The sequence below is a fragment of the Mus musculus genome, chromosome 2 (assembly GCF_000001635.26).
Source record: "Mus musculus strain C57BL/6J chromosome 2, GRCm38.p6 C57BL/6J".
Lineage (NCBI taxonomy): Eukaryota > Metazoa > Chordata > Mammalia > Rodentia > Muridae > Mus > Mus musculus.
The window spans coordinates 125162661-125175675 of record NC_000068.7 but is presented as its reverse complement, the minus strand read 5'-3'; the positions used below and the strand labels follow the sequence as shown (position 1 = coordinate 125175675).

At 43.2% G+C, this 13015-nt stretch overlaps 1 protein-coding gene across 10 annotated transcripts in view; it reads right to left on the bottom strand.

Annotated features, from left to right (window-relative positions):
• The window catches only part of Slc12a1 (solute carrier family 12, member 1), a 77493-nt gene that overhangs the window by 54327 nt on the left and 10151 nt on the right, over positions 1–13015 (bottom strand). For 2 of the 10 annotated variants that reach the window (XM_030248885.1, XM_030248886.1), the window contains exons 5-11: positions 10086–10181; positions 9458–9553; positions 8908–9003; positions 6124–6263; positions 4909–5019; positions 4392–4503; positions 1960–2087 (exon numbers count right to left, since the gene is read on the bottom strand). In XM_030248885.1, coding sequence (XP_030104745.1) covers positions 1960–2087; positions 4392–4503; positions 4909–5019; positions 6124–6263; positions 8908–9003; positions 9458–9553; positions 10086–10181 — 779 coding nt within the window. The remainder of the gene's footprint in view (positions 1–1959; positions 2088–4391; positions 4504–4908; positions 5020–6123; positions 6264–8907; positions 9004–9457; positions 9554–10085; positions 10182–13015) is intronic. The other 8 variants (XM_030248890.1, XM_030248891.1, XM_030248892.1 and 5 more) reach the window with 5 other exon arrangements.

Genomic DNA, 13015 nt, shown 5'->3' with positions numbered 1-13015 from the left:
TGTCACGTCAACTTCATTTGAGCATAACTGGATAGGAGGTGGGAGGATGTCACCTGTTTTAGCCTCATTTGCTAAATCCAAGCCTCCCCTTCCTCGTGTACTATGTCATAAAATCAATCCAATAAGGTGAAACCAGTGTTAAAAGAACAGGATGGAATAGAATCTGTAATGGCTTATAGTAAAAGACATTCTTTCCATTGTTCCTAACTCTAACAAAAGCAGAGCTTTTTACCTCTCCCGAATGGCCTTAATTCGGGCATGAAGTAAGATGAATTAACTAAGCAACTTGTTTTTAAGGAGTCTAAAGAAAGTACAATATTTTCCAATTTAAAAGCCTGCTGGTAGCTTCTGGAAGCGCCTATCAGTGAACTTTCCTGGCTACAGAGGAAGCAGGAGCTCATAACTAAATTGTATTAAATGAGGGAAGGAGCTGAACCATTTTGAACAGGTTTTGACTTTTTAACTTTTGACATGACCTTTCTTTTGCCATCAACGCTCTGCTCAAGAATTTACCATGACGGTGGGTCACTAGTATCTAAGTGCTTTAACCCACTCACTCAGTCAGCATCTACTAAGACCATGCTATCTTTGAAGATACACAATGAATAAACCCAAAGGCAAAGTCCCCGCTTCCCCTGAGTTTGATGCTCCACAGAGAGCATCTTCCCAGCAGCTCCCTTTGGGTGAAGCTGGTGAGGCCTCCCAGCCTCATCAGGTTTACTTCAGCTGTCAAGCAAGAGACTCCCTGCTGTCCTCAGGTTTCTCACACCAGACTCTGCTTGCTTCCTCTGCCCAGGATTGCCTTGTTCTTCCCTAATAATTAACTTCCAGCCTTTCCCCTCATACTCCTCCTTGAAGAAACCAATCCTGACCAACTGAACAGCTATTTGTTTGGTATCTTTGTTTTACAAGCTCATTGATTGGCCCATGCATGCTTTTCATTTAACACATATCTCCTGATGACTCTTGCAAATACTCATCTTCTGAAATTTATTATAAATATGTTAAGATTTGTGTCTTCTTTTGTGTGTGTGTGTGTGACATAAAGTCAGTGTCCTTTTTTCAAAAGAAACTCTTCCTATGTTCTAAGCCTTCTCCTTGTAATATTGGAACACCTCAGACTTTATTGGGTTACAGAGTTGCTATTCTTCAGAATGTGTTTTGTAGAATCCTTTGGAACTAGGTAAGGACATAGTCAAAATCCAGACCAATGGGATATCAGCAGAAGTGGTTCATGCAAGCTGTCCTTTATGATCCCAGTCCTCTGCTTACGAGGTAGAGTGTGAACCAGGAAGTGATTACTCTAGGACCTTGAAGAAGGGGATAAATCTTAAGGCAGAAGTGACACAGGACGGCTCTCTAAGTCCTTGGGATTCCTTTGAAGTGGATTTTCTAATTTTTTTTTTTTTTGGATGGCCTATAATCTCCAACATATATGTGCAAGAAACACAAAGTCTGATTTTGTTTTGGCTGTAGCTAGTAAGTGATCCTCTTTGAAATATGGAAATCACCATTGTAGCTGACACAGTGATCCGAGTAGCACCTAATGGAGAACGCTGTGAACTGAGGTCTAAGTGTTCGTGCGGCTGGTTGTTGCTTGTTTTGTGTTTCTTCAAATGTCTTGTATTCTTATCTATTATACAGGGGAAGGTGTGATTCTCATAATAACTCACTGAGCTCTGTTCATTTTATTGGAAAATGAGCTACTGTGAGTATACTGTTTGTGGGTGCCACTGAACAAAGACTTCAGAATTGCACTATATTGTTGGGAGGCCATATTTAGAATGAAAGGAGAGAGAGGGTGAGAAAGAGCTTGTAAGTAACTAGGACATCATGTAGAAACCCTTATTCTTGAGTCTCCAGGACTTCTCATCTTCTAAGTCGTATTTAGTTGTATAGCTTCTCATAATCAAACCACACTCCCACCACCAGAGCTACAAAGCAGAGGAAACTTCATACCTCCAGGTCTCCAGAGATGTTGGCACCAGCAAGAATCCCAGTAGCAGCTGGGAAAAAGATGGCAAAGACCGAGAAGAAGCCTTCCCCCTTTGTGAAGCTTGGCCCAAAGTTTTCCGCAAATATAGATGCTGAAATGGAAGTGAGAGAAACATCACTGAGTTGGGTTTTCCACATAGGAGAAGCTTACGCTCTTGACTTCTGTATTTATAAGTGGAAACAGATCCTTAGAATTGCAGCAGAGTCAACTTGAAACTGTTGCTTATCCTTCTGAGTACCGAGGTGTCTATCATTGTAGGTACACATTTAAGTCTTAAGACATCTAGAAGGAGCTTTGAAAATGTCATTAGAAGCCATGCTTGTTTGTCTTCTTGAATACAAAGAAAATGGAAAGGATAAGGAATTCTTGCAGAAGGAAAAATTAGTCTCACTGGGCATATGAACCACACTTAGGAGAGGGTCCATGAGGAGCAGTGACGGCCAACACAAAAGAAATTCAACGTTATTTTTAAAGACTTTTTATCTTGTATTGCTTTGTTTGGACTTTTTCTTTTGCTTGAGTACTATGGGTTTCCAATTTTGTGTTTTAATGTCTTTTTGTTTGATTGGGTTTTGAGGCAGGGTTCCAGTGTGAAGCCTTGTCTGTCTTGGAACTCTGTAGATTAAGCTGGCCTCAGACTCTGAGATCTGCCTGCCTCTGTCTCCTGGGGGCTGGGATTAAAGATGAGTGTCACCACTGCCCTGCTGGATTTGGTTTTGTGTAAATGTGTGTGTGTTTCTATAGTTTTCTTTGTTTTTAGTTTTTTATTCTGTTCCTGCTTTCTAAAGAGAGAGAGAGAGAAAGGGCGTGGAGTTCTGCCTGTGGGGAAACTGAGAGGATTAGGGAGGGGTAGCTATAGTCAGAGTGCACTACATGAAATTACATTAAAAATACATAAAGATTCATATTGCCACCAAAAAAACATAGTTTTTGCAGGAGTATGTTAGCTCCCTCACAAATATATTGCCCATACTCACCTCCCCCCTCACAGCCACATCCTCAAGTCTATGTATCTTTAAACAATCTGCCTTTCTTGGACTTCCATGAACTGTAGGGAGCAGTGGGAGGGAGGCTGGACAGCAGACTGGCTCCTAGTCTTCTACTCTCTCAACTCTTCCTTCCAGAGTTCAGACCTTAGGTCCTTCTACCAAATTCTCAGCAAATAGGACCATGGTGAGGCACTAACAACACTGGAGGCTGTCACCAAATTGCTTAGACAAAAAGGAAGCAATCTTGAGAAAAGTCATAAAGAAGAGAAAGAGGAAGAAGCTGGACAAAAAAAGGAATGCAGGGTGAGAAAAGGAGGAAAGAAAGTTGAAAACATCAGAAGATGTAAAGTGGGGGAAAGGTAGAAAAGAAAGGACAGTAAAGCCCAAAGAAATAAAAAACTACTGCAGAGAAAAGCAAATAAAAGAACTACATGACTTTAAAAATAGTGAGGGGTGTCACAGGTACTGGCAACTACATACATAATGAAGATATGAGTATGTAGATGTAGATGATGTACATGTATATGACATATATGTACATATACATGTATGTGATGTGTACCTCAGCTGTGTGCTCTTGAGTACACTAGGGTAGAAATTATGAACGTAAAAGAAACAGAATAGGGGAAAGAAAAGTCAAATGTGCATGTTGTGGGGAGATCACAAGGAGATACACAAGTAATTCACCCATAACCATTTTTCTAATGTATGTGTTTTACCTTGTATACATGTCTGTATACTGTGTGACTGCCTGGTGACTACAGAGGCCAGAAGAGGGTGATAGATCCCCTAGAACTGTAGTTACAGAGGTTGTGAGCTGCTATGAAAGGCTGAGCAATCTCACCAGTCCCCTAACTCATAATGCTTGAAAGCTTGACAGTGATTCTTGTAGATCATGTTCCAGCAAGGTTGGACGTTACAAAGTCTCCCAGGAAGACAAGAGGACTTGATTTAACATTTGTGTTCTGCAATGGTTGATCATTTTTTCCCCAGCTCCAGGCTTTCTTTCCCTACATGTAGCTTCTATTCTTATTCTTTAACTATCTAGTGACCACCCATTATTCAAGGATTCACAAGAGACTTTCACATCTTCAACTGAAAAAGATTTACTTTTCAAAATTACTTTTAAATGTTAAATATTTTACATATTTACATTAAACTTTCCTTGGGATGTTGTCATTATTCATTTAGTGGGGAAATCTAAGAACTGAACAGGATATGTATAACCTGTTCAGCTGATGATCAAGAGTCAAGACCCAACCCAACAGGGCCTCCTGAATCCAATTCTAGGCCCTTTCCTGGATCACACTGGGATTCCGATGACTGCGGATGGGGTAAGAAAGGTAATAATGGAGAGAATAGTACAGACACATTTACTGAGAGGAATCTGACCCGTGATGACTTACCTTGGTAGTTAAAGAAGCCTCTGGATTTCTTCTCATTGTTGGATGGGATGACAGTTCCAATGAAGAAGTTTGCAATGGCAATGAGAAGAATGACCAGGAGAATGACTTGAGCCTGTGACACCACAGAGAAGGGGACAACTTGAAGCAACAACCATGTCGACTATTCAAATCTGGACATTCTCCTTGCACAGGTGAAGTTTAATCTATTGCCCTCCTTTCTGCTCAGCGAGTGAAGACGAGACCTGGGTCTGCAGTGTGTGATGCTGCTGTTATGAACAATGGTTGCACATAAGGGTGCATCAGTCTTGCTGGCTGTGTCTCCACAATGGCAGGAAGCAAGGTGAAATAAGGCAGTCGTGACCAGACTTGGTGCTTAGTGTTATGATGCCTGCTTAGCGTGGACTTAACGTCTTTTGTTGTAATGAGCTTCTCTTTGTGAGTATGGTGTTCCTTTCATTGTTGTGATGAACTCGGGGCCTGGCCAGCACTTGTCACAGTGTTATTTAGAGATGCTCACCTTTGCTTCCCACTCCATCCCAGCTACTGAGATTCCTAGAAGAATCACCACGGTGATGGAACCGATGATGCGGATGTCATTGGTTGGATCCACCATCATTGAATCGCTCTCCTGGGGAAAGGGAATCTCTCAGATGATTAGAGATAGCTCTTTGCATTCAGTCTTCCTTATAACAGTCAACAAGAAGAGATACTGTACACAAGTACAGTGTGTTGTGGGGCCACATACGACAATAAGAAAATGAAATATTCATAAGTTCCAGGAGTCAAAAGAATTCTAATTTTATTTTATCTGTGATGTAGGCCTTTGATAGGCAAGGCTAGGGGCTAGAGATGTTAGAAATTCCTTCAAGTCACAGCTTTGGGAACTGTTGTAGCACCCAAAAGCATATATGTACATCCACACCTTTTGTGTTGTGTTTTAGCAAAAGGACTAATTACTTTTATGTGCCAAGGGGAATTTCAGAAGAATAAAAATTATTCTTATAATATGAATACTAGAAAATTAGTGTTGTTTAACTCAAGAACAAAGAACACAGACTCAGTAATGCGTCTCCTGGAGAGAGCATACCTTAAGAAATACACAATGAGCTCATTTATTCATGTAATTTCTCCCAGAGAGGTTTGGGTTTTTTTTGTTGTTTGTTTGTTTGTTTTGTTTTGTTTTCCATCAGACCTTTTATTAGCATGAGAGGAAGGTGAGGAGTTGCCACACTACATGGGCTCACAGAGCTTCTTCCCAGAGCACCTGGGTGGGTGGGGACACTTAGCTAAGGAAGTCCTCATTTTGTACAGAGTGTTGTCCTCATGTTCGAACTTTCTTCACCTTCGGGAACCTTGTGTGTAACAGCAGTGTGGCTGCAGGAGAGAATGCCTGCTGTCTACCCAAAGCTTCGTATTTTACACATTCTCCATATACATCTTTTTTACCTGATTGGTACTGAGCTCTTGTGAAATGCACAAAGCAGTAATATTAGCTCCTCTTTCAGCTTTAGAAAATAAGCCTCAGATGATAGGAAACTGGTTTAGAGTCTCTCAGATGGGAAGGTGAGAGCTGAACTCAAAGCCAGGTCACCTGAGGTCATGCATGGGGCCCCTGCCCTAATACGGAACTTTCCTCCTCTTACCTTGACATAAAACTATCCCCTAGGGCCCTGTAATAGAAAGTTAAGTTGCATTGTTTGTTTTGTGGGTACAACAGAAAAGCTTTAATTACCTTAAGAAGATCCACGACAGTCTCCGCGAATCCCACCACATACATAGCGACAGCCACTGCATTGGCAAAAGCAAAGATCAAGCCTATTGACCCACCGAACTCAGGCCCTAAGCTCCGGGAAATCAGGTAGTAGGCTCCACCTGCGACAAGAGAGCACCGGGTGTCAGCTGGAGCAGGATGCCAAGAGCTCAGTCTCTAAATTCTAAGTATAATCATCCCAATAAAAATATTATCGAGCCCTAGTAATTAGGGAGTCCTATGTCATCATGAGTATTTGTAGCCAGCTCTGCCTTGGACTCTGTACACAGTTTGCAAGTAAGTAACAATACAGTTCACTCTATCAAAACTTACCAGTGGAATCCTAATCTAATCTTACGAATAATAACAGTAAGCTTTACCCAAATTGTGCTGTCTTTAAAAAAAAATCACTACAGTATCCAAATTAATATGGTAACAAATAAAAATTTTACATTCAAAGTTTTCAGAAACTGACAGACCAGGGTAGAAAACAAATTGGCAGAACTTGTTTTATTCTGGTGTTGTGGCACAAGCCTGTTATCGCAGCTCTTGGGAGGTGATGGGTAGGGGGATTAGATAGGCAAGATTAGCCTCAGCCATTGTAAATTTGAGGTTAGGCTGAGTTACATAAAGCCCTGACCCTGAAGAACAAAGCAGTTGATCTTTTCTTTTCTAACTTCCATTTTATTGCATCAGCTTTTCTGATAGCTAGTCAGTAAAGTGAGCATCGGTCTTGGGGTGTGTATTCCCACTTTTGTTCTCTGGTTTTAGCCTAATGAAGCTTGAATTCTTACAATAAGAACAAGAAATGGAAAGGAAACCCAGGGGAACAGGGCCTGGAACCAGTGTTCTTCCTTGAACACTAAGCAATAGCTTTGTCTATGGCTACCCACTCCTGTGACATGAAAATTGAACAGGAGCACCTCACAGGTTGAGCAAGAAACCAGCAAACAGGCTGGATGAGGAACACAAACACCACAGTGACTTCTTAGGCGGAGCCAGTCACGGGGTCTGCAGAGTCAACCTGTGACAAGCAAACTCAGAGCAAAACCACCTTCTACAGAGAAGGAACTGTGTTCACTGTGGATAACGTCCTCAGAATGGAACATGTCATCTGGTAGAGCAAATCCCCATGGGTTTTTAAAAGTCAACTTGGCTCAGCAAACTGGCTGGACAGTTACAAGAGACAAACAGGGGCTGAAGAATTGGCTTAACGCTTAGGAGCACTTGCTGCTCTTGCAGAGGACCCAGGTTCACTTCTCAGCACCCATGTGGTGGCTCACAGCCATATGCTATGCCAGTTCCAGTGTATCTGATGCTCTCTTCTGACCACCTCGGGCACCAGGCACACACACACATGGGTTCAGGCATTATGCTCATCCACATAAAATAGGATACATCTTTCGAAAGTCAATTAATAAAATATAAGTTGAGATAAAAGGTGTCTTGTGGGTAGGGCGATGTTTGGAAGGCCCTGAAGTGGTGGTGGTGGTGGGGATGTGTGGCCGGGGGGGGGGGGGTCGGATGTAGGGGCAGAGGTGGGACTCAAGCCTATAATCAAGGAATTTAGAAGGCTGAGACAAGCAGATTATCATGGACTGAAGGCCTGTCTGGCCCCACAGAGTAAGACATTCTCTCACTACACCAAAACCATGCCAAAAAGATGGCTCAGTGGTTGAGAGTGTGTATTGTTAAGTAGCTCACAACCATCTGTAACTCTATCTTCTGGCCTCTTCTAGCACCTATACTGATTGGAAAACACCCTCCCCTCCACACACACCAAACAGACATACATACCATATACAGACACACCACAGACACACACCGACACACACCACATACATACATACCACAGATACATACACACCATACACAGACACACACACACCACAGACATACACAGACACACACCGACATACACCACACACACACACACACACATATATATATATATATATATATATATATATATATATATATATATACCACAGATACATACACACCACACACAGACACACACACCACAGACACACACCACATATACACACCACACACACAGACATACACACCACACACAAACACACCATACACACCAGACATACACCACATATAACACTCACACACATATAATTAAAGACAAAAATAAATCATAAAAACCAGAAACATCTACCACCACCATCAAACCCTAAGCAGTGGGAATGTGGATAAAAGAGCAAGGCAAGAATCAGTGGTGTCCCCATGAACATGGTGAGGGCAACTAGAACACTGACAGATTTCACCTACTTTGTTTTCTACACAGGCCTGCTTGCTCCTGGAAACTTGATGGTAACTCTTTTATTTATTTATTTATTTATTTATTTATTTATTTATTTAAATTTCCTTTTTGTTTATGGTTCTCAATAGAAGCAGTGTTTAGGGAGAACCTGAAGGCTGGGTGCAAGAGTGTTGGTAATATGGGAATCACCACCATGAGATAGGATATTGGGGAGCGCCCAGGCTGAGGGGGCCCAGGAGGGAGCCAGTGTGGCTCACCCAGGTACTGAGAACCCAGTGGGATTCCTCACAGGAAATGGATCAAAGGGGCCTTTTCTCCCAGTCTCTTCATTTTTAATTGAGAAGAATTTTACCCTGTTATTTAAATTTTGCTTTATTTTGTTTTGTTTTAAGCCTTGGGAGCCAGTTAGCATCTTCACGTTTTGCTATTAAACAGTTCTAGACAGGATATGCAAGCACAGCTTATAATGACAAGTAAGTGAATCTGCTTACCTCCTCGCACCACTCCGTTTGTGCAAATAGCCGACATAGAAATACCTGTGAGTGTTGTCACAACTACGCTCAGGCCAATGATGATGACGCCCAGACCTGCAAAACCCCCAACAAAGGTGTTTGGCTCCAGCAGGCAGAGAAATCACCATTACTTCAGGAAGTGGTCACAGAAGGCCAGTCTCCCTGCAGAAACCTGAAACGTTCTAAGCGGTCCCATTCCATGACAGCGTGGGAGACACCTGAAATGTACTGTACTTTAAAACCGTAGCCACACAGAGGAGTCGTTTCCTGATAAACGCCAGCAAGAAGTGTCCAGACTGACCTGGAAAAATAAGAGCTCTCCTCAAGAACTCTGTAGACCTGGAGCAGGACCTGTCACGTGCCAGGATTCTGTTAGCCATGGCCTGGGTAGACTTGAACTTCACTCACCAAGCTGTTCTCCGAACTCAGCTCCTCTCACTTCCTTGTGCCCATCAGTAAGAAAGTATATAGAAAACTTGTGCCTACCCGTAGCATGTGACGTGGATATTAGATATCTTAGAGATTTTACCTCCACGAACAAACCCGTTTGTTGCTATTGCAGAAGTTGACAACCCAGTGATAGAGGTTACCATGGTGGAAAGAAGAATTATAAGAACTCCAAGACCTGTTAGCAATGAAAGACAGAAGATATTACATTTCACTCTTCTTCCTTGGACTACCCACTCCTGCAAGCTCTACTGCCTTTAATTTAACTTTTTAGGTCTGTGCTTTAGGCCCAGTGGGGTTTCTTTGTACAAAGGTAGAGTTGCTGTGCCCGGCATGAAGATCAGGTCCAAGAGGCACTCATTATGATGAAGGGTGGCATCCGAGAGTCAACTCAGTCTAAAGTGCAGCCCTGGAAAGGAAAAGCTGACTCTTGTTGGTGTCCTGGGAGAGAAACTACCCTGGCTGAGAAAGAGAAAACATGACATCTGACCTTCTCTCTTGCCTGAGAGGAACCTGATGGAGAAAGGTGGGGATTTAACAAAGGTTAAATCCTTCTTCATTTGTCTTGCGCCCCTTTGCCTGGCGGGAGGAAAGGAACCAGCTTGCATTACCTTTGACAACACCCCAGAAAGGTCAGTGGTGAGCTATTGGATGGAGCCTGTGTTGCTTTTACCTTACACGTGAAGATCTGGCTTACAACTTTTAATTACCTCCTCTGACATATCCGTTTGTGGCGATAGCAGAGGTGGACAAACCTGTGATGGCTGTCACTGTCACGGCTAAGCCGATGATAATCACACCGAGACCTCAGTTGAGAGAGGAAAAATAAGTGCGATTAAATGGTGGAGCAGCTCATTGGGTCATTTACATAAAAGCAAACAAACCTATGTAGTCACTGAAAGATCGCATTTGAATTTAACAAGCTGGCCAAGGGCCCGCTGCCATTCGGGTACTAAGAGATTCAAGATTTGGAATGTGCAGAGCTCTGTTGCCCTCGAGTGAACAATTTCGTTCAGGCCAAATGTAGGATGAACCTGGTCTTTGATGAAGTTCTACACAGCCTCCAGCTGTTAGTGTAAATGAAGGTTATACTAACTCTCCAGGTAAATGGCTTCATTAGCAAACTGTTCATTAGGAGCTGGGTAAGTCAGACAGAACCAAATTTAGCGACATTCGCTTATTTGCTGTGTGACGTCAGAATTTACTGACACCCAAGTGGCAGTTAAACTACAGAGTGGATGTGTGAAGTCCCTGTCATGGTGCACAAAGGGCAGTACTCATGGAGGCTACTCTGTCAGTGTACCACTACACTCATAAATGCTATGTTTATGAAAAGCCTCCTGCATGTTCAGCTGTGGTTGGTAGTGTGAGAGATGCAAATAACATGCTAGAATATATCACCCATGGTATAAAGATTTGTTTTTTGGGTTTTTTTTTTTTTTTTTTTTTTTTGAGCTATACAGTGAACATAAGTAGAGCAGGCTCAAGTAAATCCCTCAGCTTTCCTATGTGCCCAGGTGGGCGCATGCACGTGTGAGTGTGTTCCTGCTTCCATTATCTGGAAGGACTGACACCACCCGCAGAGACGCGTGCAAACCCCGTCAGCCCGCAGAAGGTTCCACAGGAATCCAGCAAGCCTTCCTGACCAGTTCTTTTCTCCTAGCAAATCTCTCTACTTATTTTCCTACCCACACTCACTTGTCCACCAAAGAAACTCACATTCCCTTCTCATTGTCAAGTGTTCTAACCACTCCTCTGAACCAGCACCCGCCATGGAGTCCTCCCATGTGCGTGCATAATGCATTAATAAACATGTTGTTTTCTCATTAACCTGACAGTCTGGCAGTCTAATGCGTGAGACCGCAGGCAATGAACCCAAGATGGACAGAAGGGAATTTATCCTCTCTCCCCCGTATCAGACTCTTCAAAGAAGCTCGTGCAGAATCCAGGAAGAAGACTGTGGGGAGTTCAGCAGCTCTGCCCAGAGTGTTTCTCCACCCATAGGGCAGGCCTTCCTACTTCACCACACCCCTGCCACAGACCCTTAGAAAGGACTGTAAGAGGCAATCATCCCAAGTGTTTTGTGTTCTGGCGACATTGGGAGGAGCACCGCTTCCCTTCTCCCGTGAGGCCTCAGGTGCTGGTGCCGTGAAATGTAAGTTACTCCCAGCCGATACACATTATTTTGCATTTCAGATGTTGGAGGATGGATATTTGGCACACTCTAGACACTGTACGGGCCCACAAGCTTGCATGGCATGATGTTACTCCCAGGCTAACTCCATTAGTTTCCCGTCTTTGTCTCCTGAGCGATCCCTGCCTCACGCAAGGTGCTGCATACATGTCTGTAAATGGCTTGACCACCACTTTCTACCTGAAAACAGTGAGAAGCTTGCTTCTCTCTCACAATTAAGCAGACAAAACACAAGTCCCAGGGTGAAAGGTGGCTGAGAGAGCTTCCAGTGTGTTGGGCCCTTGCATGACCCACCACAGGAAGTGCTGGAGATGCCTACTTAAAATGCCCGCATTTGCTAGGTTCAGAGCTTCGAAAGTGAACCCCAGGCTTCTGCAGTCTTCTATTCCACTCTTAGATAACTCTTGCTCATTCTGCAGCAAGAAGAGTAGTTTAACATCAGCCCATCTCCACTTGTATCTGCCGATTCAGCAAGATTTTTTAACTGTATCTTCAAATACTTGATTGGGGGAGAGTTAACTCATGTTTCCTATGTTTTAGCTGCAAAGTAAAACTTAAAAGAATGTGAGTAACTTGCTCTGGGTCACATACTTGTTTCCCACCCAGTGTCCCTGCATAATGGTTAATTTAACTGGAGATGATACTGCCCCAGAAAGGTGTCCAGCAGAGAGAAACAACCGGATGGCATCCGCAGCTCAGGCTATCACATGTGTTTAGGAATTGGGCAGCCCAGGCTCAGAGTCCCACATGGCTGCCTGTGGGCTGTAACTACTGTCACCGCATTCCACCTGGTGTGTCTCCTGGGTCCTGGCTTGAAAATGTTTTGTTTTCCCTCCCTCTAAACTATGCCTAAAGCAAGAAGCAAATACTTGTACTTGTGGTTTTTCTTCTCCAATTTAGAGAAGTAAGCTTGAACACAGGGTTAGCTGGACATTCCCCTGGCAAAGTGTATGTGTTTGTGTATGTCTGTATCTGTGTGTGTGTGTGTGTGTGTGTCTGTCTGTCTGTCTGTCTGTCTGTCTGTCTGTGTCTCTGTGTATGGCAGAAGCTGCCTCATCAAATGGTACCAGAGACTGAGCCTTAAAGAGCAGGAAGCACAATAAGAAGACTCCCTCCCGAGAAGAGTTATCCAAAACAACAGACTTGAACTCAAAGATGCTGACATTGGGAAAGTGCCAGATGAAGATTTCAAAAGATTTGGCAAAAACGATCCAGGGCCTGAAGGAGGATATAAATGCAATCCAAACCCTAGAAAGGAATATCTGCTACACTGGGTGGGGAAGTCAGCAAAATGTGGGAGAAAATCACACCGCACAAACCCACATGGGACCAAATGTTGACTTAACCCAGTTAGCTTTAGGTTTATAACTATGTAAGTTGAAAAGATATTTCGGCTACTCACTAAATTCTGTTCTGAGACTTAAAAAAAGCATGAGAAAGAACAAC